General features: G+C 44.8%; 1 protein-coding gene across 4 annotated transcripts in view; it reads left to right on the top strand.

The window, feature by feature from the left end:
• LOC135911292 (zeta-sarcoglycan-like) overlaps positions 1 to 19,944 on the top strand; it is a 56,474-nt gene extending 36,530 nt beyond the window's left edge. For 3 of the 4 annotated variants that reach the window (XM_065443490.1, XM_065443491.1, XM_065443489.1), the window contains 8 exons: positions 4,033 to 4,276; positions 7,534 to 7,653; positions 8,546 to 8,647; positions 11,716 to 11,803; positions 12,919 to 13,038; positions 16,905 to 16,977; positions 17,470 to 17,593; positions 18,724 to 19,944. In XM_065443490.1, coding sequence (XP_065299562.1) covers positions 4,043 to 4,276; positions 7,534 to 7,653; positions 8,546 to 8,647; positions 11,716 to 11,803; positions 12,919 to 13,038; positions 16,905 to 16,977; positions 17,470 to 17,593; positions 18,724 to 18,894 — 1,032 coding nt within the window. In that variant the 5' untranslated portion in view covers positions 4,033 to 4,042 and the 3' untranslated portion in view covers positions 18,895 to 19,944. Of the gene's footprint in view, positions 1 to 4,009; positions 4,277 to 7,533; positions 7,654 to 8,545; positions 8,648 to 11,715; positions 11,804 to 12,918; positions 13,039 to 16,904; positions 16,978 to 17,469; positions 17,594 to 18,723 lie in introns of all 4 variants that reach the window. The other variant, XM_065443492.1, reaches the window with a different exon arrangement.
• Positions 19,945 to 26,899: the final 6,955 nt, after the last annotated feature.

Below are 26,899 nucleotides of genomic sequence, written 5' to 3' on the forward strand. Positions count from 1 at the left end.
GTAGTTGTAACCAAGTTCCGAAAAACAATGAACAGCCCTTCGCATCTACGCGTCTACCTTTCTATTCGCTCTGACTAATGACCGGTACTGTTTGTTTGTTTACATATAACAATGGTCAGATTAACCTTAGCGAGCACCGCGCAGCGCAGCCTCATTAGTTCCGTGATCTAGCAGAGCGGCGCCGAAGTGCGATTAATATCGAGGTATCCCCGCCGTTTACTGCCCGCAGGCGAATCACGTATAGAATTCCAGTCAGCGCTAGGACCCGGCTGAACAAATGTTTGCTCTGCTACGTCGTAAATGACGCGCTCGATAGTGGCACCCTCATCGGATATCAAAAGCCTCTCGAGCTCTCTATTCGGTTCTCTGGGCAGAACAGAAGGCGCAGCTGTCGCCTCGTAGGGAAATAAAAAGTAGCCTCGTAAATCTCGTCCCGACGGCGACAGTTTGGAGGTTCTTTGTGTCCCATCGGGGAAGTTTGCTGCCACGTATCTCGCGTTTTGGCGATGTCGCAGTGCTGTCCCTCGGGGTAAGTGCAGCTAGGTTTATGCCTTTACGACGGACATTGATCCCGTGACAAGGCAAGGTCCTCCGTGCACACTATGCCGACATACGGGCGTGGGCATCTCTTTATCAGAAAAGGATGCTGCAGTGACAGGTGTGAAGGCAACACAAATACACTTGCTACCGCGCAAGACGGCTCTTCAGGACCATTGTATATAGTCTTTTAGCACACTTAATGCCATTTCTTGATGTATTTTGTGCACGTCTTATAGTGGCATGCCCTGAGGTTGCGTTCCAGTCTGTCTTGAGTTTCCGTGGCTTATCAGGGACCACAGGCTTTCGAAAATTTCTGGTTACCGGTAGCTTTATCGAAATTGTTAAGGTGGGCGTAGAATTCTGTAGCTATTTGTGCCCTTATGGTATAACCAGAGCTAAGTCACTACAGACAATTCACTATAGAACCTGTAATGCCCAGTAATTATGACTGCAACTCTACATTATCCTACAAGACATTTGTTTTCCTGCCGGCCTCCTGCATCATTCTTGCTGCTATATGTGCGCCAGCACGTACGCCCCTTTAACAAAGGTTCGAAGGGAGTGCTTTTCCAGGCATTAGTTTTTATGTATACTGTTTCGCTATAGGTCGATACAAATTTCATCTCGGAAAGTAGCGTAATCAATTATGCCACTAATTTAAAGCCGTTTCAAAAAGCAAGTGCAAGCCAATCTGTTTTCTCTGAAAACCGGGGTAATGGAACTCATCTATATTGTCGACTGCGTAGACATTGTGAGGAACGTGTTTTTGGCATATGTTGTAATTATCTACATAGTGCCATCGAAGAATCAGTTCTTTTTTTTTGTTTTCAAGCTTCACAAGCAATGCTTACGAAAGCATCGACAACAATGTTTCAGGAGATGATAAACGTAATTATGGGTGCTTTAGGGCACACACATTTAATGTGGCTAGCCTAATGGGACGTCAGCAATATCAGCTTGCGTTTAGTTGACATTCAAAATTCAGATAACGCGGGTAATAAATGAAACTTAAACGGCACAAGTAGAAGTCACTATATGCGACAACAAAATAAATAGAGATTGTTTTCGTGCCGCTCAGTACAATAGTAATACGAGAATGGCTGCTGGTCATTGGTGTGAAAAATATAAGCGTTGTTGCAGAATATTATGGTGCATCATTTGCGGGCCATTGATCAGGAAAGTAATACTGGGTACAAACAAACCGAAATGGGTTCGTTCATTTGTTTGTGCACATACGTAGCTTATGCCGTTCCCATATCTGCGACATTTCTTTTCCGTTCGCAGCCTCGACGGCATCATTCTTCTTCCGGCCATATATGTTGGGGTTCTGACGATGGGGATCTGCTTCACGACAACAAGGCTAAAATCTCCCTATAATTATTTCTCGTTTACTTTGCCTAATTACTAGACCACCTTTTTCGACTGCACTTCTTGTGCTTGTTTCTGCGCTCTTTGGATGATTCATCATTATTCATGAACGAAACGCCATTCATTGCCGTTTAGAACTGGCGTATCAAGTCCCGTATGACCACGGTCACTCTTCCGATAGCAAGTCACCTGGTAGCAGGTAGCTTCTATGCCAACAATCTCATTATCGAGGAGCGCAGGCACAAATTGTCGGTAATCATGAGATAATACGTGCGCTATAGCGAGAGAAAGCACAAATGTTCAGTTAAGTTGAATTGACAGGTTAGACTTATAAAATGCGAGATTGCTCAGTTGTACCGTGGTCTGAAACTTGGTAAACTGGAAATGACTGAAAAATAAACTACAGGGCGATGACGCCATCCTAAAGCTGTAGCGTCAGCTTCACATGTGACGTCATAAACATATTTTCATAGCGTATTTGCGAAGTAGTGTATTCCTTAGGAAGAAATGACAAAAATCCATCCGAAAGTAAGCTCAGACTGCACACGAACCTCATCGCTTTTGAATGCTTCTATAGCACAAAAAGGGCTGAAAGATGTGAAAATAGTGTAAAATATGCAACGTCTTGCAGACGCCATTGACCTCTCGTATACGCAGAAAGAAAAAAAGTCTGCCGTCAATTTTATCCACCAGTGGATAACCTTGTCTGGTGAAGACTAGAGCTTTGAGATAATGTTATGCTAGTGCAAACACACCCACAATTAATCTGTATAAATAAGGTGCCCTACAATGCAAACGACCAATAATTTGCACTATTTATTTTCAGCGAGCTAAGAATTGTGCAACGGGCGACACAACGAAAAGTGATTCGCATAGCTTTAAAACAAAACAAAAAACAGCGCTGTGGATTAGGGACCAACGAGGGTGGCCGATATTCTAGTATAGATTAAGAGGTGGAAAGAGAGTTGGGAAGGCCGTGTAATGCGCAGGGCAGATAAGCGGCGGTCCCTTAGAGTTGTAGAATGCGTGCCAAGGTAAGGGAAGTGCAGTCGTGGACGGCACAAAATTTGGTGGAGTGATGAAATTGGGAAATTTTCCGGCATGCGTGGAATGGTGTCATTTGGGGACACGGGTAACTAAATCTCTGGGGGGACTGACTGAAGAGGAAGACGAAGGATCGTGCCGTGATCGCGAGTGAGCTTCGGGCTACGGATAGCCCTTGCAGTGCCTTCCTATACGTATAGCGCTCCCGCAACGTTGCCAACGACAATAAACCTCGTCGCATTGGTTATGATTATGATGATTGGGATAGCCGGGATAACTGGCTAGCCCGCGCCAAGCAACGGCGAGCATAAGGTCCCTCCTATCCTTGTTTCGTCAATATCAAAGTTTTATATCAAAGTCAATATTGACTTTGATATAAAATGGAGATACGGATTCGTGATTGTATGCTGGAGAGGATTTTTGTACGCACGTGCTTTGTGTGTCCCAAAACCTAATACACACAATGTACCAAGGGAGGCATACATGCATACAGAGAGCCCGTACAAACGAGGTATGCAAGATCTGATACTATCAAGGCAGGGGTTCACAGTAAGATCCAGATGTGAAGTAATGAACAGTCATCGAACAAGGGATCCCTCAGTCTGGAGCCAAGGTTTCGACAAGAGGATACAAGTTTCCGTGTAGCTCCAGCACGAAATTTATTGGACTACTGTAAATTACTTGAAGCCGAGCTTATACGTCAGGGATTATTAATGCGCATCCTTTTCTTTATTGCTCGTATTCATCGAAATTGGTATTTATGGTCTAGTGTTCGCGATAAGTGTGCATCGTTTTCGCAAGAAACATCTTTGATACAAACTTCGTGGTCTGACGGGACACAAATAAGGGTACAGATGAGTGCAGACTTACAACTGAGTTTATTGAAAAAAAAAATACTCTGGTTGTACACGCATATAAGATTTCAGTTTTTTTCTTTCAGTGACCTCTGTTGTATGTCTGTGCTCGTCTGTCCCCTTCTCTCCTTGTGTGCCGCGTTGCCACGCAGTTTGTATCAATGTATCCTTATCAACTAGCCCAGCTATCAACGCTGTTAAAGAAACATTTTGCTGCTGTTCGCAGGTGAGTGCCGATGAACGTGACGTCGGCGGGCGTGGTGGCCGGTCCCCTGGTGCCGTCGCTGACGGTCACCCCGCCGTCGGCGACTGGCACGGGATCTCGCCGGTCCTCGGTGTGGGAGGGGCCCCGCCGCCCTTCAGCCTGGGAGCGGCGCTCGTCCGTCTTCGTCGACGCCGTGGTGGCCGAAGACCTCGTCGCCTGCCACGACGAGGACGCTGCGGCCGCTGGCTTCGCGCGCAAGCAGCAGGTGGGAGCACGGACCGCCACAGGCGTCCGAAGAGCTTTTCGTTCAGGCGGTGCAAAACTATCTCGAGGTTGGAGACACAGAGATATGCGTGTAGATAACGCCCGACAAGTGCTTGAAGTACGCTAAGAATTCTGAGAAGGATGTGTGACGCAAGGTTAACGTTATCGGGAGAAGAGGAGACAGAAAGGGTGCCTCTTTCGTAAGTTGTGCAGCAACTAGCCCAACATGGCACTCTGATACCTGAAGAATACTGATCGCATCAAAAGAAAAAACAAAAAATATTTGGTACCTTTCTACTGACAAGCGATTCCACTTTAACAGCGATTTCACAGAAAAAGTTATTGCAATAAGCTTGGAGCCGGAACAGCAACAAATTTAATCTCATGGATGCACTTCTAAAATGTCAACCTTACCTGCACTGTGGTTGTATAAACAACCGCCTCTTTGAGGTTTATGTTTTTTGCAACGCAGGTCCACTTTCGTATAGTATCTTCTTCACCTTTATTTACAGTTTCGTATAGGCCAATGCAACCTAGTTCAACCATGTTCGGTAAGCGCCGATCATAAGTGAAGCCTAAAGAAGAGAAATATCGAAACTGGGAAGTATATTATGCATTCGCCTTTGCAACGGCGGTGAAAGTTCGACTGATACCGGCCGCGGATTATAAAAGTGGGTGAAGTGAGTGAGATAACATAAAATGAAGACAGGGATGTTAAACAGTCAGCAGTCCAGTTGGCTACACTACGGTGGGGCATGCGAGAGGGGGAATAGAAAGTAGGGAGAGAGAGGAATGCGGTGAAAGAGAGAACTGATTTGAGCTGGAGTAGTAATTTACCCTGCCCAATACCAAAGAAGTCACTCTTACCTCCAGAAGATGCTTTCTAAGCCATGAAAGGCTCAAAAGCGAAAGACGGGGGCAACGCCGGCATTAAGTTCACGTACAAGTTTGCTGTGACGTCATGAATTTTGACGCCGTCAGCTTGGGCCTAGTTAAATTTATTTAGCGGTAGATATGGGCTGCATCGTAATCAAAAAGAACAAAAGACTGAACTTAGAGAGTTCCAAGAACTTTTACTGAACCACTGCGGCTGAAATGCGGAAAAATACATTCATATCCGTTACTGCTCACAGACGTACCGGCACTCGCTCCTGGCGTCAAAGTCAAACTTCTAAAACAACCATTTAACGCCAAATAACTAAAGAAAAATTCTGCAAGAACACTTATTAACACAAATTGACTTGTTACTTCTTTTTAGTGCCCCTCTACGACTTATTGATATTTTCTGCCTTCATTCAGAACAACATATTGCGGAACGTCTTTGTGTGGTGTCTGTACGTAGCCTTTTTGCCTACATCGTCTGTTTGCTCTCAGCAGACGAAGCTGTGATTAAATTTTAAAGCGTAGCTTCGTTAGCCTCTTCCTTCCTTCTTGGTGCCCATTTCTGACCACTGTCGACCAGAGAGGTGCGCACTAACGCGACAACATCGCGCGCCCACAACTCATGGAAGTTGTACCACACAATATATAGTCTTGTATCGGCCTACGTAGTATCTTATTCGGACCACACATACTAAGGTCTTACCGCACCATTAACTTTCATGAAAACCTAATGAGCTCCATTTGACTATTGTGTTTACTAAAGGTAGTGTGCTACGTGTGTTATTAGTGCACTTGGGTGATTAATGACGCTTCTGCATTGTAGCAAGTGAGTTGAACGCGCACAAATGGTCAGTATGGGGCCTTTCGGCAGTAGGAAGGGCTAGACGGTATCAAACGACGCGATGCCTACCTCGAGACCCCATGGACGTATTGATAAAGTGTTCAACCATTAAATTGTCAATACTGAAAGTCGTTAAGTGTGGTTTTACTTTACCATCAACAGACTGCTACTATTCGCAGTCACGCAAGAGTTATCAAGCGGTTAACACGTAGCAACATGTATATAATGAGCACTGCACATTATACGCACTATCTGTTGTGCTTCAATGCAGCGTTCACCAAAAGTAAGAAAGCTTCGCTTACACGAGCTGACACTAAGGATGAGTTCTGTCCATATTTATTTATTTATTACTTACAGTGTTTAACGTCCAAAACCACCAAACTCGCTGTGAGAGATGTCGTAGCGACATTGGAGTTTGCAGTAGGACAAATAATAAATTGGGAAGGGCGGGGGGGGGGGGGGGGGGCGAGGCTATGGATAATCTTTGTCCGCCTCGGTTTGTACAGTGGGCACCGAAATCACAGTATACACAAGTAGTTTTTGCATTGCGCTCCCACTAGAATGCGGCCTCTGCGACTGGGAATAAAACCCGCGACATCACGCTCAGCACCAGAACGCCATAGTCACTTGGTTACCTCGGCGGATAATAAAAACTTTTTTTTTTGGCAAGCGACCTGTAAAAGCATTGGTGTGAAATACTACGCCATTATATGCCAGAGATGATACATATTGTCCATCCCCGATATCCCAGCTGGAACAATCCAATGATCTTGCGCAAGCCATAATGAGAAGTTAAATTCGATTACGCTAGAGTCGATATTGAGCTGTGAAGATTGGTGGTGAAATTAAATAAAATTTTCCTTCAATTGCGCAAGCAGCTCTTCGGAAGCGCGTTCGAAGAAAACCGTTAGCGAACTGAAGCAAGACTGCTAAGTTTGCGTTTTAGTGGCAGAGCGGCATAGATTTTCGACGCATAATGCGTGTACATATGTCAAACGGCACGTGGAGCACAAGCCTTTCTTAGGCTGGTTATATTTTAGCTTTTGCTCCAGTTTCCGTTTACGTATAGCGAGAGAAGAAAATGAATTCCATCTCATTTGCTGCTATTCAGCGCGCCTGCAAGATTGCTATTCGATTACTTCACGCAATATTCAATGAAAAATCATGATAACCGATGACGTGACATGTGTAAAATCTACACGTGGTCCACGAAGTATGCCTTGGCATGCTGCAAAGATAAACGCTTTTAAGAAGGAACTATAACACACGTTGTGAATTGAAGGGATGCAGGAGGGGATGGTATGTCTACGAGGCAGGCAGGAAGTATAAATGCACTAATACTGAGTCGCATTGTTTAATTATAAACTTGGTTTAGGAGCCTCGTGCATGGCTAAATAGAAACTTTGCTTTGATGATGTTTATTTTTACTTACTTTAGTTTGCACAGTCATTTCTGAGTGGCTTAAGCCGTCAATATTACTTTGCATGCTGAAATGGAAGGAAGATGACATCTGCTACGCTGCGCTTAATATGCAGGTGGGCATATACGGATGGCGCAAGCGGTGCTTGTATCTGCTGGTCACACTGCTGTTTGCCATGGTCACCATGAACGTGGCGCTGACGGTGTGGGTGCTCAGGGTGCTCGACTTCTCGCTGGTGAGTGAGCAATGCGTGATGTGGGCGTTAAAACCTCCACATTTCTATTAAGTGCAGTTGTTTTCTCCCACCCAAAAAAGGAGTCATGCTAAGGGTGGGGACGCAATTTGCTGATGACAGAATAACTGAACCGGTCCCAAAGAATAACGATTAATTAGGGAACTAACCACAGGGCGTAAGACCAAGGGACAGTTCGATTCCGCTATTTCTAGGATTAGCAAAAAATGGTGTCGCTGCACTTAGACCGCTCGGTGATATTATGTCATTGGTGAAAATGGTGTTGACACAGAGACCATGTCATTTGACAATAATGGGTCAATGATGTCAATGTCATAGCTGGCCTCGGACCACCAAGAATGAAAGGAGAAAGAGAGAGATAGATAAAAACTTTATTTGGTTCCTTCAAGGAATTAGTGTCTCGAGGTCTCCAATAACTTTTGTTATTCTGAGTGGAGGTATAGCTTCCATTCCAGGCCTCTCTCGGGCCACGTTGGTTTCCTGTTCCATCACGAGCACCGTCATGTGGATGTCCATGTTCCTATACGCCCCGTATCCATCAACGACGGAGCTTCTCCGTTATCTCAAGCACAGCATTTACTTTAGTGCCGCGTTATATTGAAGCTCTGTGCGGCCATATAAATGCTGCAGGCCTTTTATCTTCAACGTAACATTAAAGCTTGTTTCTCTCACTAAAGCCTTTCTGTGCCCGAGATAACAAGAAATAAGAAGGAGCACGCAGTGAATTTATCCGATATTTGCATAATGCGCTTGTGTTAGAAAACGTGGCAAGCCTTTTTCGTCTAGCTTTTTAATTTATGCTCAGGGCGAAAAGAAAAATTGCAACGCGATGATATTATAAGTTGCCTTAACTTGAGCTTTTCTTCTCCGTCAGGATGGCATGGGCCGATTACGCATTGTTGAGAACGGCGTGCGGCTTGAAGGGGAAGCAGAGTTCCTGAACTCACTATACGCCGCGGAAATACGATCAAGGAGGGTAAGTCCACATCGTAGTATTCGCTCACGTTGCGAAACTTTGTATACGTTTGCGTTTGTATCACCAGCAAAGTACGCAAAGCTATCGTTACCTGAGGTTCGTATAGGCCTTATAACCAGAGTACATTCTAAGAACAGAGGCTTGTTTTGCACTGTATTGCAGGATTGCGGTCCTGGTCACTTATCTGGCTTCATTTCTGAGAGTTCTTGCAAAGTACGATTTACTATGGTCACTCTTATAGGGTACCAATGCAGTAAACGCTGAACACCAAGACTACAGAAAAAAAAAGAATTGAATAATAAAATGATGTTGTCACAGTGCATAAACGGTGCTGTCACTCCGCGAAAGCTTCCGAAGTGTCCCAAGCCTCTATAACACTGACTGTGCGCTCAAGCTGCGCATTCGGACTGCAATGTGAATTTTTTTTTTAAAACTTACAACGTAAGTGCAGCTCCAAGACATCTAATTTGATATGTCCCATACATTTTTTTGTGTTTCTCGTTATCTAAATCGGCGTTCAATTTTAACCGATAGAAAGAAAGGCTCTCGAACGGGCAGCGAAGAGCTACAGGTTCTTTCAATTACGCTGCGCTTTAAGGTAACTGCATTACTCACAATCTCCACGAACATTGAAGAGACGCCTGTTACTGTCCCGAATCCCCCCATTTTCAAGACTACAAATCCAGTTTGCAGGTTGCGAACCGTCCTTTACCTCTCTCTTCGTTTCCGTTTACGTCTTACCCCTTTTATTTCCAAGAACACAATCGCCTCTGCACGCAAGCTTACAGAGCGCAGCGAGGCAGGGTCATTGCTCAGCGGCCACACTTACGCGAACCCTAAGCGCTGAACCACCTACTACACACGCGTGCACAAAACGCCTCGGCCCGCCTGACTGCCGCGCGATTGCGAGGTCCGAAGAACAGGCGTGCAATTTTTTATCCCCAGGGAGTAAAAGGAGAGGACTAACGTATCGGACGGGTAGACGCAGCGGGGCTCCCAGAGCGCATTTCGAACTTGCGCCTAACAAGAACCACGGCCGCTGTCGGTGGCAAACCACTCGTTTCGACGACGCGCGTTCGGCGGCGGCGGAAGCGAACGGTCCTCGACGGCCAGCCGTCGAACTCCTCCATCACATCCTCACCTCCACCTCCCGTCCCCTCGCACCCACCGCACGCATTCGGTTCGACTCGCAGGGCGTTAATGGTATGCCGCGATCATCCCGGGTTACCTGTTGTAGGGACGTGCAATGCGGGTGGCGGCGGTGTAGAAGAGAGTGTGAGCGAGGAGGGAGGAGATGAGGGCACTGCTTGGGGGGGAGGGCGGAGAGAGCGGCGCGCGGCGGCTGCGGCGCCGTTAATAACGGTTGGCACGCAATCAGTGGGGTCTCATTAAGCCTACGACACGGGGCACCTCGCGCAAGCTTCATTAAGCCCTTAACCTGCAGGTCGCGCGTATACGTGCGTGTGTGCGCGCGTGCTAGAGCGCACTCCATGTCGCCAGTCGGTGCTGTTTGGTAACGACGACCGGTGTGGTACTGCCCCCCGAATATGTTCGGCGGATAGGCGGGCTGCCGAGAAGCACCCGCGCGATCGCGTGCCTCGTTTTTCTGCTCGCTGGCGCCCGCGAGCGTAGTTTGTTCGAGTGCGTTGACCACTGCGTGTTTCTTTAATTCTCCACTCGTGGCCGATATCGGGACAGGTAGCCCTGAGCGACAGGTGCTGTAAACAAACTACAAAACGAGAGAGGAGTAAGTTGTACAAAGTATCGAATGTAGATGGCGCGCCTCTAATGCGCACTTACGCAGGTGCACCCGTGTGTGTTGCTCGCTACCGTGAGTTCTCGAAACACGCTCCCCGGGCTTAGTTGCTATACTGCCTCATTGGGCCGCAGGTACAGGAACGTCGATAACTCTGCGTGGTTCTGGTCGCAGCGTACAGATTTTTTTTTTTTTCACGACGTTTAGGTAAGCCTCCCAGTTTTCCGTTAGGCAAGTTAACTCTACCGCTGAATAAAAAATGAAAGCCAACTGTTACCTTACATTGTCGATTATAAGTCGACCCTCCAAGTTGTAACTCCTTCTAGGCAAAAAAAAAAAAAAAAAAGATTGACTCTGAACACAACCTCAAGCTGCGGCCCTAGCTCACCAAAAAGTTTTTCAGAAGAGCTAGTCATGCAAAGCAACACTTATTTGTCCATGAGTCGCCGCTTACGACTCGTCGTCGCTTGAGAGAAAGACGCAGTCGCGGTCATTGCCACCGTGTGAGCCAATGCTGCTGCTCTCCGTCGGAAACGGTGTCGGCAGTACCGAGATGCCGCACCTGCAATACGCCGCACGGACCATGTCAGTTGGCACTCCATACCAGGCATCGTTGACTCACCTCGCTCACTTAAACAGTGAGGATTAAATTCCTCACGGTACATAGCACTACCGACAACTAAACAAATCCGACATTCCCACCACGTTTCTCTTGCCCCATACTTTTCTAAGACTAATTTATTCCAGCATTATTTCGTACCTCAGACAACGACTGATTCGAACTCTTTGCCGGCTTACTGAGTGGATTCTGTGGACCTTATAAGTGACCATGTTGTTTAGCTCATATTAATGTTTTTATGGTTTATTTCCTACATCTAGTTTTTCTTCAATTTGGATGTTGTAATTTAACATCGTTTTATTTTTGTATTCCACTCCTGCCTGGGCCTCATGCCCTGCAGTATGTCATAAGTAAATAAATAATAAATAAATAAGCGCGCTTCAACCGCCATGTCGGTGTCTTCGGGTTTTCCTGTTGGAGCCATTCATTGTAGGACAGGCCGATGCAATCTTTGAGTGAGTTATTCAGCGCCACGTCCAGCGGCTGAAGAATAGTTGTCAGTCTGCCCGGAATAATGACCGGCTTACATCCAGAGTCCGGCAATATACGGTATATATCTCTGTAAAATAGGATGTCAAAATATATGAACTGACGTGCTATATTTGTTTTCGTGTCAATCTCTTTTGCTGGTCAAGGTAAATGTTTTGGTGTATGCAAGTACCGTATGTACTGAAGCAATCGCTTTATTTTCAGGAACAGCCCCTCAACATAGAGTCTTCCAAGAACATTACGCTCAATGCCAGAAATAACCAAGGGCAGATTTCTAATAGACTTTTTATAGGTGAGTGCGTTCTTTCCGTATGGTTTCTCTGAACATAATCATCTTGCAGGCATGCTTTGAAATCATCTTTTCATATATTATTTTTATCAAACGTACCGATTTTCCAAAAAAAGAATTACGAGGAATCAGTATACATATGAATGCCATAATTAACGCGGTCAGCTACCCATAGAAGACTGCCTGACTGCTTTTCTGATTTGTGTGCATTTATTTTTAAGAACATTTATTATTTGCAAAAGCGCATTTCGTAAGCACAGCGATCCGAATTACCCCGTTACCATCAGAGCCAGCTGCAACTTTCCGTGCGCTATCCGATTCCCACACTTTGCGGTTGCTGCGTCAAGCTGTTATCGATCGCAACAGCAGTAACACAGAGTATGACAAATCAGTTACGCGGCAACATGCAACGCGGAGAAAGTTTCTTGGAAGGTAAAAACGGTCGTCCAACATAGAGTAACGCGAAGGTTGAAAGGAAAACCATACCGGTTTCTTATAGATTCGCGAAATTTGTCGTGATGCGTGGATCGAATCCTGGTATAACGCTTCGCCGTGGTGGTCACTGCCCCGCTGTAGCTTACGACTGCTCTCAGGCACGTAGTAGTTTTTCTCTGGAGCTGTAATACGGTTCCGTTATGCTGTTGTACAAAACATGAATAAAAAGTAAATTGTGCTCTAAGGGAAAGGCAGGAGGGGGGGGGGGGGGAGGGAGGTTACTTGAGTACTCCAGCACGTCGTGTACATGCCGTGTTTCAGACTCGTTGCTTTTAAGTTTCAAATATGGTTCGCTCATTGATTTACTTTTGACTACGTTAATGAAGGAATAAAAGTAAGTGTCAATTTGTTACTGTTATATCTTATGCAGACTGCAACTGTTTTATTAGTATAGTTACCACTGTAGGGATAGACCTCCACCAGGTACGATACATAGAAGCGCAGCTCTCAAGCGACGCGGGCAGGGAAGACAAGAAATGTGCGCAACCATTTTCTCGGTTGCCCTTCTTGGGGTATTATCTTTTGTAAGTTAAAATAGGGTTATAGAGAAGAGCCTGTATTGTGTTCGACGGCTTGGTACTCACGAGCGTAATACAATGTGGTTGTTTTCGTGTCCATTACAGGAAATTCAATCGTTGAGGCTTTCGCCGACGAGTTTCGGGTCCGTGACTCGAGGGGAAAGCTGCTATTTCGGGCTGCCGACGATGAAGTTACAGTAGCAGCAGACTCTCTAAAAGTGACCGGTGAGAATTTGCGCCTCGGAATAGACCTCTCCTTTCCCCTTAAGGAAACAAAGAGCAAGCCTAACTCAGAGTTCAGGTTTTGCTTTTATACTCATGGCTTCAAGCGATATGGCAGCTTATTTAGCAGAACAGAAACGACCGTAAAAATTTCGTGTCAAAATAACAAAATGTGCTGCAAAACAAGAAAGAAAGGAAAAGAAAGAAATAGCAGGACATCATTGGAGTCTTCTATGAAAAGGGTGCATGAAAAGCCATGATTATGTCAAATCGCACACGCTTCCAAAAAAAAGGGCTCGTATCGCCTGATACGGCGAATTACGATAATTCGTACTATTATTATTGTGAAGAAACCACTCGCTAACCTATACTTTGCATCACAATGGAGTCACAGCTATAGATACAGGAGCACTACAGCGCATTCAACTGCATTTGTGAAGAGCTCATTTTTTTATAATGCGTTGAACGTGTCTTAACAAATGCAGAATATCAGTCGTCGTTTGCGCAAAGTAAACGGTTTGGTACTGTGATATATATATATATATATATATGTAAAACCTGTCTATCTACATCTATCTAGATATACAGACAGATAGATAGATAGATAGATAGATAGATAGATAGATAGATAGATAGATAGATAGATAGATAGATAGATAGATAGATAGATAGATAGATAGATAGATAGATAGATAGATAGATAGATAGATAGATAGATAGATAGATAGATAGATAGATAGATAGATAGATAGATAGATAGATAGATAGATAGATAGATAGATAGATAGATAGATAGATAGATAGATAGATAGATAGATAGATAGATAGATAGATAGATAGTGCTCGTGCAAGAACCCGTGGCTACATGTTATGAATACATAAATTATTTGTGTCTTATTACCCACTACCCATCGTGATTTGTCCTTATATTCATTCGCATACGCGGTGAATAAACAGTTGGAAGTTGCGCCTGTCCCGTCTCGCTTGCTATGTGTTGTCTTTTTCGGCGCTAAAACCCTCTTTTTAAAACATGCACCAACTAGCCCCCCAACAAGTATTACTCAGTGTCTTATTTGCATAAAGAAAGTCCAGAAATGATTTAATGAGGCAAGTAATCATCGAGCAACCATATTCTGATGTCTTCTTGGACCGGAAATGTTGTTTTACCAAATACACTTAAGATGGGATGTGGCACAAAAACTAATTCATCATCGGCGGCGCGATTAAAACGTAGTTGATTCCATCCGTAATTTCACCAAAAAATAAATGCTCTACTACACTTTGGGCCAGACAATGAAATCTTCCTTACCTCAGTAAGGAAGCCTTCATTGCAGTGAGGCTACCTTATATCACTCTGAAAGGTTCCTTACTGAGGCGCCCTCGGTGAAGGCTTCCTTGGTGCTTCCTTGGTACTTCCTCAGCATAAGAAGCCAAACAATGAAACCTTCCTTACCTCACTAAGGAAGCCTTCATTGGGGTGAGGCTACCTTATGTCACTCTGAAAGCTTCCTTACTGAGGGGCCCTCGGTGAATGCTTCCTTGGTGCTTCCTCAGCATAAGGTAGCTCCAAAGCTACCTTCATGCGTCCTTACGCCGCTCCTGGCCCTGAACGAGCGCTTCACCTCACTGCTTAACCACGTGGCATTCGCTTGCGCATGCGCACTGTCGCCCACCTGCGGAGAAGCGCGAGCACGGTACGTCTTGCCAGGCATGTTCGTTTCAGTCACGCGTGCGGCATGCAAGCATTGCTAGGCGTTGCTAGGCGTTGCAAGACGCCGGCATGCCAGCGTTGCTGGAGCACATCAAGTTTTGCACTGTAATGTGCAACTTTTTTTTAACTTTAGTAAACGAAACTAGAAGAAAGCGTCCACGCTTCTCTATGTTAGCTATTCAATTTAAAGATTGTGTGACGATACAACATTTTTTAATAGAATAATGGTGTTTGCGGAAAGATTTGAAGAGATAATCTCGAACCCAGGCACGCGGCAACCGCTCCTTAGGTGAGGACGGGTGAAGGGAGCTTTCAGAGTACGCTTGCTTCCTCCATCGGTCCTTCGCTGTAAGGAGGCCTCACGTAAGGTTAGGAAGCGCTCGAAGGAAAGGAACTAGGGGTGTGCGAATATTCGGAATTTCGAATACGAAACGAATATTTTCCATATTCGAAGCGTATTCGATTCGAGAAATGCATGTTCGGAAATTCACGAATATCCGAGGACGGCCGAATAACGGTGGAAACGGCGAATATTCGGATAGACTGCGAATAATTGAGCAATTAACCAATTGTATGCTTGCTCCGCATTCTCCTAAGAACATGTTTATTAACTGAGAACTTCGCATGATCCGCTCATTATCTGTATGCTCTGTTTCAGTCTATCTGCTTCAGGCATTTGAGACATGATCAGTTTCGGTTTCTTTTTCACCAAGCTTTATAATTCCAATTATTTTTGGAATGCCCCATTGCCTTGAAGGTTGCAAAGGCAACTCAGGGTTTGCTAACATTGATTCAAAATGTATCAAGGCTCTTTGTGCGGAGTGGAAATTTGATGAAGTGGCCAGCCTAGGCATGTTTCTTGATCCGCGCTTTATGGCCACAGTTCATCAGGCATCTGGTCAGATCTGGCTGAAAAACCTTGTGACAAGGGAGCTCCAGGAAGCCGTCGTGGAACACCGTGGGGACACTGCCGTGCCAGCGTCGACTTCGTGTCCACTGGTGGCATCGAGTGTATGGAATGCTTTTGACGATCTAGTGATGAACAAAGAGAAGACACATTTGGCATCTGCCCCCGAGGGGGAAGTTACAGACTACGCGCAAAAGCCTCTTCTGGAAAGGGGCATGAATCCTTGTGAGTGGTGGCAGTCCATTGGCCGCTTCAGGTACCCGCTTTTAAGTGCACTCACCCGGAAGTACTTGGCGATCCCTGCCACTTCAGTTCCTAGTGAAAGAGTCTTTTCTACCGGTAGAAATGTGACAGTGCATAGAGAGCGTTTACTTTCTGGCCATATTGAGCAGTTAATTTTCCTTCACGACAATCTGTAACAAGCGTTTTACCTGAGTGAGGGCATTACCTGAGTCCATTATCTATAATTGAGTACCTCTTTATTTGAAGCAACCTTGTAAAATGCAATGTTATTTTTAAAAGGGTAATAAAGCTATTGTTACCTCTCTTGCAATTTTTTAATACTACACATGTACTCGATATTCGATTCGATATTCGAAGAGAGTTCTTCGCCTTATTCGTATTCGATTCGTAATCGAAAATTTCAATATTCGCACACACCTAAAAGGAACATTTTATTGTTTGGGCCAAGCTACCTTTATGCGTCCTTACGCTGCTCCTGGCCCTGAACGAGCGCTTCGCCTCACTGCTTAACCACGTGACGTTTGCTTGCGCGTGCGTGCTGTCGCCCACCTTCGGAGAAGCGCGAGCACGGTACGTTTTGCCAGGCACGTTCGTTTCAGTCACGCGTGCGGCATGGAAGCGTTGCTAGGCGTTGCACGACGCCGGCGTGCCAGCGTTGCTGGAGCACATCAAGTTTCGCACTGTAATACGCTACTTCTTTAGGTTTAATAAACAAAACTAGAAAAAAGCGTCCACGCTTCTCTATATTAGCTCATCAACTTAAAGATTGTGTGATGATACAACCTTTTTTATTGAATAGTGGTGTTCTGGTGTTCGCCTAAAGCTTTTAAGAGATAATCTCGAACCCAGGCATGGCGGAAACCGCTCCTTACGTGAGGACGAGTGAAGGGAGCTTTCAGAGTACGCTTGCTTCCTCCATCGGTCCTTCGCTGTAAGGAGGCCTCACGTAAGGTTAGGAAGCGCTCGAAGGAAAGGAACGTTTCATTGTTTGGGCCTTTGTCTTTTCAGGTCCTGGAGGCGTAAGGTTCGACGGGTCGGTGCAGACACCGTTAGTTCGTTCCGAGACGTTCAAGCAGTTAAAGTGAGTGCACTTGTAATGTCCAGTAATGTAATGTCGAGCACTTGTAATGTTCAGTAATGATTACTGAAAAAAGAAAAAAACAAAACGACGTTGCGCTTTTCCTCTATCCGGTTTCCTATCCTTTGATTAAAAGCAGTGAATCTCAACAATCTCTTGTATAACAAAAGAAATATGAAAAGAACAACCCTAAACAATATGAAAAATAAAGGACAAAGCATACTTAGGCGCTTCTTTGTGAAATACACATTTTTTGTTCGCGTAATGCTCTTGCGCGACGTTTGCCTTATTGAGAGCCTAGCGAATGACGATATGCATGAGGACCCCTAGAATTTGCCTACGTTGCATTTTCCTTGCGCAGGGCTATTAAATGCTTAAGTTCAAACGTCAGACGTTACTAACATGGAAGAAACAGAAATTGCTGGTTGCAAAAAAGAAAAAAAAAATGGAAGCGAACGCTTATTCTCAGCGCCGCTAACGCATAATTTTTTTCAGGCTCGAGTCGCCCACCCGAAGGCTTAAGGTGGAAGCGCCACAAGGCGTTCTTGTGGAATCAAAAGCTGGAGACATCAGTGTCGCCTGTCACCAGAACCTTACTCTCCAGTCGAGGCAAGGCGAGGTAAACATTACGAACAACTATTCATTCAATCCGTACGTAATGAACTTAGCACGTTTCAGGAAGCTTTACTTGGGCAAAACGACCTAAATGTGGGACAATACTTTGAAATGCACGACCAATCACTGACGTACCAGCGCTGGAATTTAAACTCGAAATTAAAATGACCTTCTGGTCCGTCTTATCTTCATTACCGGAAAATTAACAAAAGCAGAGTTTCGAAATAAATAAATATATGTCTTCACAGAAAAGAAAGAAAAGGAAGAAAAATGCTGTAAACGCCCAAGGACCTATGTGGACGTCAGTTTTGAGTTCCGCTACTTTGAAGTGTTTTGCGAAGGAAGAAGCTCTGTAAGCCTCCAGGTGTTCTAAGAAATACCAGCAATATATTCGCCTGAAAAAAAAGCTAGTCATACATAACTCTTCCTTCTATTCTCACCTAAGTTAGTGTCATTTAATAAGTGGTAGTAGTACGCAAAACGCACTTAATAATTTAGTTTTGTTGTAGAAAGAGGTCTGCTTACACTGCTACCTTACAATGCTTACTCTGCTAGTTTATTTCTTAGTGATAACATTCTGAAAGTAACAGGTCTTTACGACTGCAAACTGTTATCAATTCGTAAGACAGTATTCCGTAAACTGTGTTCTAACTTGCAAAGCGGTGCAAGTTTGCGACAAAATAGGCCCATTCACCTATCAAGACACCACGCATACCGACATATCCCACGAACGTGTGCTAATTATACCTACCAGTTCATAAAACAGTTTTTTACCACAAACACTCAAGAAATACAACTTAGTTGTGGATTCTTTGCATGTTATATTGAAGCAGGAGTTATTGGTTTTGTGTAATGCTATCGGTGACTAAACGTTTCTTATTGTTTCTTGTTGTATGGCTAATCTGCTCATATATTTTTTTGCTCATGTTGCTTCTTAGGCTTGTTTGTACATACGTGCTTGACTAAGCTGCGTTGTTTATTGCTTTCAAGTTGCCGGGAAAGTAGGGCCAGTTAACCTGTTTAATGTGAAGCTTTTAACCTTACATTCCCCACAAATTGTGCACTGTAGATTTCTCAAAATTAATGTAAAATCAAAACGTAATACACCTTTCTTTTCTTGTGTCTTCATTGCAGATATTCCTGGACTCGGAACGGATCGTGTTCCAGAACCTGAAGACTCCGCTGCCTGCGTTATCGGGGAGCCCTTACAAGAATGTGTTTCAACTTTGTGTTTGTCAGACTGGTGTGTTATTCCTGTCTGAACCGGATGGACAGTGCCGAGCAGATGACAGCGTCTGCAAGTGAAACTCAGCCAACCCAAAACTGTGTACGCCAAGATCAAGCTTACGCGTTAGCGGTCGAGCTTAGAGAATGTGCACGCGCCATATCCACACACAGTAAACATGCGAGTGGGAGAAGAAATGACCGAGGTGATAAGGCATGCTATATGAATATTGTGACAAAGCACGAGCAAGATTCAAGAGCAGAAGGCGTGCTCAAGGTATAGATGCTCTTCCACTGTCTGCCAAGCTATATGTGTTAACAGGAGTTGGAATGCTCAGTGTGCAGTTGCTGATATGACAAAAGTAGAAATCTTTGGGAAAAGGCACGGACACATACTATACTCATGTAATGCGGGATTAATGCGCTGTTTTTTTTTTACTGCATACAATAAAAAACTGCGCATTGGACCCTCAGAGGTTTAGTCATGGGTTCCTCGGCTGGTGAGGGCCGGCTGATGAACTTCAGGATGGCTCTTGTTGACGTAAACCTGTAACTTTAAATTGAAAGTTTTATGGTCATCAGATTGGGGCGGTGTTTTTAACTTGCGCTGCGTACTGTTGCCTTCATACGAGGAGAAGATTTTATATGAATGAACGGACGACGAAAGTGAAGAGTAAATCAAATCTGAATCAATCACTGGGCTGTCGCACGACTAAAGTGAGCGGGAACCAGATACACTTTTTCTCGGATGACACAAGCCAGCTTACTGAAAAAAAATATATTCGAAACAATAATGAAAGCATAGGGTAAAAGCTTTTCACCACGTGGAATGAGTATTGAGTCAGGTAACTGGTATTAGACTAAAGATGAGCATTACTTTGAACACTACTCAGCCCAAAGCTGCATGTTTAAGGTATGCATGCTGCGAGTGTGCGAATGAAAGTTTCCTTTGTCTGTTTTTATTCTCACCGCTCAGGAAACGTCAAGATCACTAGTTTCCGCGAGTGAACCGTTTTCTGTTAGAGCTTCGATGTTGAAGAGTAGAACAGTGAATATATCTGTTGCCGGAAAATTGTTGCCTTATACGTCACGTTGAGTGTCTGTAAATAAACGCATATCAATCATTGTTTACGGAGTGCGTACCCTGGTTTCATTTCAATGCGCTCGTTTTGCTGTACGGTGACGCTAGAGCGTTGTCGAAATAAATATGCTGTGAGAGTGGCAGCATAGTCGGATCTGCGCAGTACAAATTGAGGTCCTCGTGTGGCCTGCACCTAGCTGAAAGAAAATGGACACGTTTGTTATTTCTCAGTTTACAATGTGCAGGTTTCTACGAGTATGCCTTTGAAGACTGGGTTATAGCTAATGTCGCTGGTAGTTTCGAGAAGGAAGATTTTGTCTTCTGCACCTAGGTGTCGGAAAATTATGTTGTGTGTTGAAAGATTGATGATTCTGCCATCAAGATCAAACGCGTTGAAGTAGTCTTGTAAGTCCCTGTGCTTGACCACCGAAAAGAGAGTAAATTGGTAAGGTGCCATAATTACAGAGCATTGTGAAAGGACAAAAGGACCAGTGCAAAAGTACACAAGATCACTTCTGTCTGCGTCCTTTCACGCTTGTTAGCAATTATGGTGAGCGAGACAGGATGTATCGAAAATCAGAGAGGTTAATCATAGGTGGTTCCGGTTAGCTACCCTGCACGAAGCGAAGGGTTAGGGGGATAAAAAGATAAAGAGCGGAAGAGGAGAGACAGAAAAAGAAAGATCAGCACGAGCTAGGTGGTTTCATACACTGCAGAGCGGTAGCTGACTGCATTCTTAGTCCATCACGAAAGCTCGGAGACTGCAGGAACCGGAGAACCGCGAATAAAGGCTTCTACTCGGAGTCTCTTTGGGAGTACGGGCCTAGAACTTCATGTTCAGATAAAGTACAATTATCCAGTTGGTCCAGCCGTCACATCATATGCCTATTGGCACTACAATGTGGCCAGAGACAGAGAGTGGGTGCGAGCGTCTCATCACAGCTTCATGTGTCGCACGTGGAGCTGTCGGCCATTACAATAAGAAATACGTAGGAGTTGGTAAGCGTGACGCCGAGCCACGAACGGTAGAACGGGGTATGTTTAAGTAGTGGTAACCCAAGCGGTCGATGTAGCTTCATATGTTGAGACAACTCTGCTTCGGACAGAGAGAAAAAGAGTGAGAACAAGAGCTAGATAGAGAGCGAGATAATGGTAGAATTATTGATGATGGAACCGGTATACAAGGAAAGCGACGAGGTACGTTGCAAAATGTACATTAACCGGACATATAGTCCAGCCCAGCCACAGACAGTTCGCGAAAGTGGAATCAAAACACACCGACTTATTTCACGAGCAGATTGAGTGGCTTAATCTGCGTGGTAATTCCCGCTGATATTTGAGTGTTCGGAAGCCATTGAAATATTGTCATGTCCCTTGTTGTGGTTGCGACGATAGGTCTGTCGAATTTCTCGGGTTGATTGTTTATGGGGTTCGTGGTGCACTGCGTTTTCTATGCTTTGGAGGAACGCCTTGGAATCGCAGGAAACTGTTCATTGTTGCGGCGGCAACAATGGATAGCTTTAAATCAAGTGCAGCCCGGAGTATGTGGTCACGCATGTTTTCAACTTGATTTCTTCGATTTTGCCTGAATGATGGCGGCAGCCACAGGGCTGTTGAGTTTCACTGAACCATCTGTCTAGGCCTGCTGCCGGATGCTTCGTTTAAAGCTTGCAACGACGCTCCAGCCTTCTTTTTGATGCCCGGAATTGTCAAGCGTACTTGCGGCAAGTGCTACACCACAATGGTGCTGGCAATGGTGCAGCAGGCGTGAATTGTATTGGCAAGTAGGCCTGGTGTTCTGCAATAGTTTAGCAAAATGTTGAGTTATGGAGACTCAGTTTGATCATGACTAGCTGTGACAGGCAACGTGCTTTCGCCGTCTACTCCCAAGCAGTGGTCTTCATACATTAGGCCAAGAAACAATTTCCTATGGCTTATCAAGGATTGGTCGCCTCTTATAGGAATCATCATGAAGAGCTGAAAACTGTCCACAAAATTGCGCTCACTCTCTAATGAGATCTGCGAGCTCCACACCTTCTTTTACCTCTGGTTCTAACTGCTTGTTTCGGTGTGCGCTCGTTCCCCAAGAGACGTTCGGTTACCTTGCTTCTGACAGAGAGAAAAAGAGAGAGAGAGAGCAAGGTACCGAGCTAGATAGAGAGAGAGAGATAGTGGTAGAATTCTTCATGATGGAACCGGTATATACAAGGAAAGCAACGAGGTACGGTTGCAAAATTACACAACATGGCAGCCGGTACGACAGGCAAGTATGAGAAAGTTCTCTCCGCTATTGTGAGCTAGAAACATCGCCGCGCTCTCTCTCGGCACATTGTGTCGCCTATATATGAAGCACGCCCGAGCTCACAAGCGCCGAAGCGGCCCGGCGAGAGTCGAAGCAATAGGCCCTGCGCGGTGGCGTTGATCAAAAAATGATGCCGTTTACGACGAGTGGAATCCGATTACGGCGAAACATTTTTCTGCGCTCCCCGAGAGTGGGCCGCCGCTATTCAACGGCTCTGGAGCGGCGTCAACGAATAGCCGAGCCATGCCGGCTCCTGCCTGCGTCCCCGCGACAGTTGTTGCCGTTTTGCGCCGTTATAACATTGGAAAAGACGCTGGAATGCGCTGCGGCGGATGGGCGAGCGCAGATTCTCGAGTCAACACGAAGCAGAACTACCGACACGGTTGCATTGGGCGTGGGCCATGTTTTGTGTCCATTTGTGTCAGTCGAGTGCCGACCATTTGTAACTGTAAGGTGGCTGTCCCGTGAAGTCTGGTAGGCATTAGCATAGTACCATAAACAGTGCTGAAACGGCAATTACATTCGCAGCTTGAGCTACTTCATAGGAGCAGTTGTGCAATACAATAAGCTACACTGAGCCTGGGTATGCAGGGGACCACAAATGTAGCTTTGTTCTTAAACCTCGTCTTAGCGATGGACATTTTAGATATGTTTTCGGCTGCCTATGAAGGCTATTTTCTTGTAGCGGTATCTCTTTCTCCTCAAGACCTAAAAAAAGTTCGCACTCACTCACTTCAGCGGTATCCGTTGCCTGCTAATTCAAAGAAGATTGACGTTTACAGAAAGATGAATATTCGAAAGTGACAGAGAGTGGTCGAACAATGAATGTCGCTTGAGCCAACATTCCGACAAGGGGTGTGGCCTTCGTTAGGGCTGCGGGCGACGGTTGATCAGTACAAGAGGGAGCTGCTGTATTTAATGACAAGCTGGAGAAATCTTTGCAAGGCATGCTGCACGAGCTGTCGGGTGAAAAAGACGTTATACGTGTGCCTTTCTCGTACACACAGAAACGGCACGTACAACGAGAGACACGCGTCACACTCAAACTATTCGGAAAATAGCATTAAGGCATTTTGTTTCCTGCATAAACGCCTACAGCTTAACGAAGCGACGATTTTGACTGGCTTGGTGTGTCTAGGTAACATTTTTTTCGGCACCGCGAACCAGTTCGCCGCAATCGAACCTAGCTTCCATTTGCTGGCTGCCATGCTCTGCAGGATTTCGAGATTTGGTAAAACCTCCGGCTTAAGTAAAATGGTACAAGATAGTTTATCAAATGAACCAAGCTTCTTGTGTTTAAACATAAAAATATTAAGCCGGAGTCAGCTCTTCGGAATGGAACGAAGTCAGCAGGTGTACGCTCCTAATGGGATGATTTAAAGGGATAGGCGTCAGGATTTATTCAAGGAGTATGGACATTTAATATTCCACACTTTCTTTCTTGACTAGAAACCAGTGGCAAGAACGCCAGGCTTGGGATATAAGCGTGCTTGTGCGAATGTTTCTCAATTTTTTCTTGTTTCTCCTTTTATTCCCTTTAACCCTTTCTCCAGCCAAGGTTAGCCAGCTGGTAGTTACACTGGCTAACCTCCCTCACTTTCCTTCCCTTTTGTCTCTTTCTCTCTTTCTCTTGTTTAAGTTCCCGAGTTCACTAATAATTAAGAACTTTCTTGTCTTCGCTTTTCCTTCGTTTGGTGCTTCAGGGCGAACCTAGCGTGATGTTTGACGAGATCTCACAATACTGAATAATTCTACTCCAGTAGCGAGTGTCTGCAAGAGACTGTGCAAGGCATTTTTGAAACTTAGTTATCAGGACATAAAATTAGGTTCCTTGAATTTCAACAAAGACTGGCATACACATACACAGGGCAGAGATCTATAGCCCCTTAAATTTTTGCGCGTAACATTCCAGATCAGCAGTAATTATTGGGCCGGCCACAGGCGACGGATTGTGGACCCGCACCTCAAGCAAGGGACGCCGCGTATCTAAATGTCCTTAGCTTGCAGTCCCGGAGAGTACCACCGGAGGCACATCGGTGCTAGCTTTTTCCTTTTAGAACAACACGGGTGGGTGAATTTAGGATTGGCACACTAGATGTGTCCCTTTATGATGTTTCCTTGCAGCAGGCTGTATACCGCCTGTCTTTCCTTCCTGCAAGAATATTGTTGTGTTCGTACTGCACTTAAATATGCTTGATGTTTCATGATATTACTATAAGAAGACAGATACTCAACTCAACTGTGTATTGCACGTTTCTCACGTTTCTCACCTGAGAAACTTTCTCACGTGAGAAACGTGAGTTGAGAAACTCACGTTTCTCAACTGTGTATTGAAGTTGCCGGCACTTGTGTAGCGTACCTTCCCATCCATGTTCAGTTAAAAAACAAGCTTCAAACAAGGAAGCATGGTGGACCTAGTGGTCGATTTTTATTTCCAGGAAGAAGATATTACATTATACTTTAACTCGAGGTAAAATAAGATAAATAAAAGGCTGGGTGAGTTGGAGAATCGTCCACTATCAGAAATCAAAGTTTTAGGTCAATGCACCCAAAAAACGTCCGTGCTGAAGGCGTTACAATCGTTATTAAGGTTCCTGCGGTCCACAGGGTTTCACGATAAACATTAAGAGCGCCGCCTATGTCAAGAGTGCCACTTAGACAGTAAAAAAAGAAAAAAAGAAATAAGCGTAATCAAGTACGCCTGTATTTACACTAAGTACTCACGCAGTTCAACCGCGTCACCGCCTTTACCATCAGTCAAAAAAATACACCGGAGGACGTTGGCCCTACCCAGCGAAATCGAATTACCCGCATAATACGTGAGCCCAAAGCATTCTAAACCTACAAATTTCCTCATCTCATCGCGCCATCTAATCCCCCGCAACCCTTGACTGCGTTTCCCTTTTACTAGAATTCATTTTATTACTGAGTGTGTAATTGCAGCTAAAATCAACTTCACCTGCTACAAAGTGTTAAGAGTTCCAATGGAGGGCTACGCAGAATAAAACGGCTATGTTTTGTTCTGAATACATGCGACGAATTAAGAAGTAACGAATTCAGATGTTTTGATAAATATGCGGAAGCTTAATAAGGTGTTCTGATTAGTTTGGCAACAATTTTACTGTTGCATACTATCAAAAGCCCACCGCATACGCTCCCGATGTAAACATTTCCTGCTCGGCTTAAAGATATGTCGTGCAGGCACAGGAATATGCCTGATACTAAATTCTGCTGGTATTGCTTTCGCTGTTAGCGTTTTTGTCTTTTCCTAGCTGTGTTACAATCATATCTCTCTTTGAATGCCCACGATATGGACAGGGCCATATTGTCGTTTCCTGGTAGAGTGCTACGTCAGTCTTTGTCTCGTAGCGTGGAACGTAAGTACTTCTAATTTAAGTCTTACTTTCGAATCCTTTTCCAACTTAAGTTCAGTATTTTAATATGGACGCTATAATATAGCTCGCTGGCATGCAGCCTACATAAGTAGGCTTATAACAGTAATAGCACCTTGAAGGGCCCCATCAGGTTAGAACATTCCGAAGATACAAGCGTGGTGCGTCCATCACGCTAAGGAGAAGGTGGCTCTTCTCCACAAATAAGCCACTCGGGTCACGGAGGAGATGACGTTAAGCCCGTAATGTTTCTGTTTCGCACACATGCCGCTTACTGCGCTAGCGTCGCTTATAGAATCAGAAGGAATTCGGTGATTTCCATGAAACTCAAAGCGTGCACAACCGTCTCAGGAAAGGCTGCATGCAGGAAGAAAGAATAGAGAGAGAGAAAGAGAAAGAGATAGGAGGCGTCGGTTGCATTGTTGAGAGTAGGGACAAAATAGACGCTGTGCCTTTAGCTCGGATGTGGAAGAAGGCAGGAGAGCAACGACGCTCTCGGGTCGAGTCAACTGGATAGAACCTGCGCTAATGGGAGGGTGTGGCTCGCCTTTTCACACTATTGCTTTGTTTGCTTCTGTCTCAACTACAAATAGGCTGGATGGCGCTTCATACAACCCCAAGTGTACGTGATGGATATGGCGAGTGGCCCTTTAACACCAAGCCATCACTCCTAGAATTTACGGAATTTTTATAATCCCCTGGGCCAGATAGCATAATTCCATTCCTTGAATTGGAATATTGAAATACACGGACATTACTTGCGTAAGAAATTGAAACACATTCAAATGATTAACAGAAATTCCCTAATCACCTCCTCAATTACTGTTTACGCCACATTTTGCCCTTTTGCGAATTGTAGCCGGCGTGTTTGCAAGGCATATGAACTTTGAATGAATTTTGAGTATAAGACTACTTTCAAGATATTAATTACCAAAGAGTGCGACAAATGCATGGGCATCTCAGTTACATTCGTGCTTGGCAGCATATAAATGCGTTTTGTTAAAAAAGGTAAGTGGAAGAACAGTGCATATATACTGCGAATTAGATGCCACATATATCGAAACCCGTGCCCTCTAAAAATTTGTTCATCGTGCATTTACCTTGCAAGCTAAGTAGCTAGAATTAGTAAATTGCAAAATATGCCGTAAATAAATTAACGAACAAGTAGAAGAACTTCAGCTTGGCCTAGTTGGTGCTTACGATATGCCTGATTGGCGTACTTGCCTGCGCACTGCAATGGCTGTCGCTGTGCACACTTTTTTAAGGAGATAAAAATTCTGGGGAGAAGCCATGACCAGACTGCACGCGAAC

This window comes from Dermacentor albipictus, chromosome 1 (genome assembly GCF_038994185.2).
Source record: "Dermacentor albipictus isolate Rhodes 1998 colony chromosome 1, USDA_Dalb.pri_finalv2, whole genome shotgun sequence".
In the NCBI taxonomy this organism is placed as follows: Eukaryota; Metazoa; Arthropoda; class Arachnida; order Ixodida; family Ixodidae; genus Dermacentor; species Dermacentor albipictus.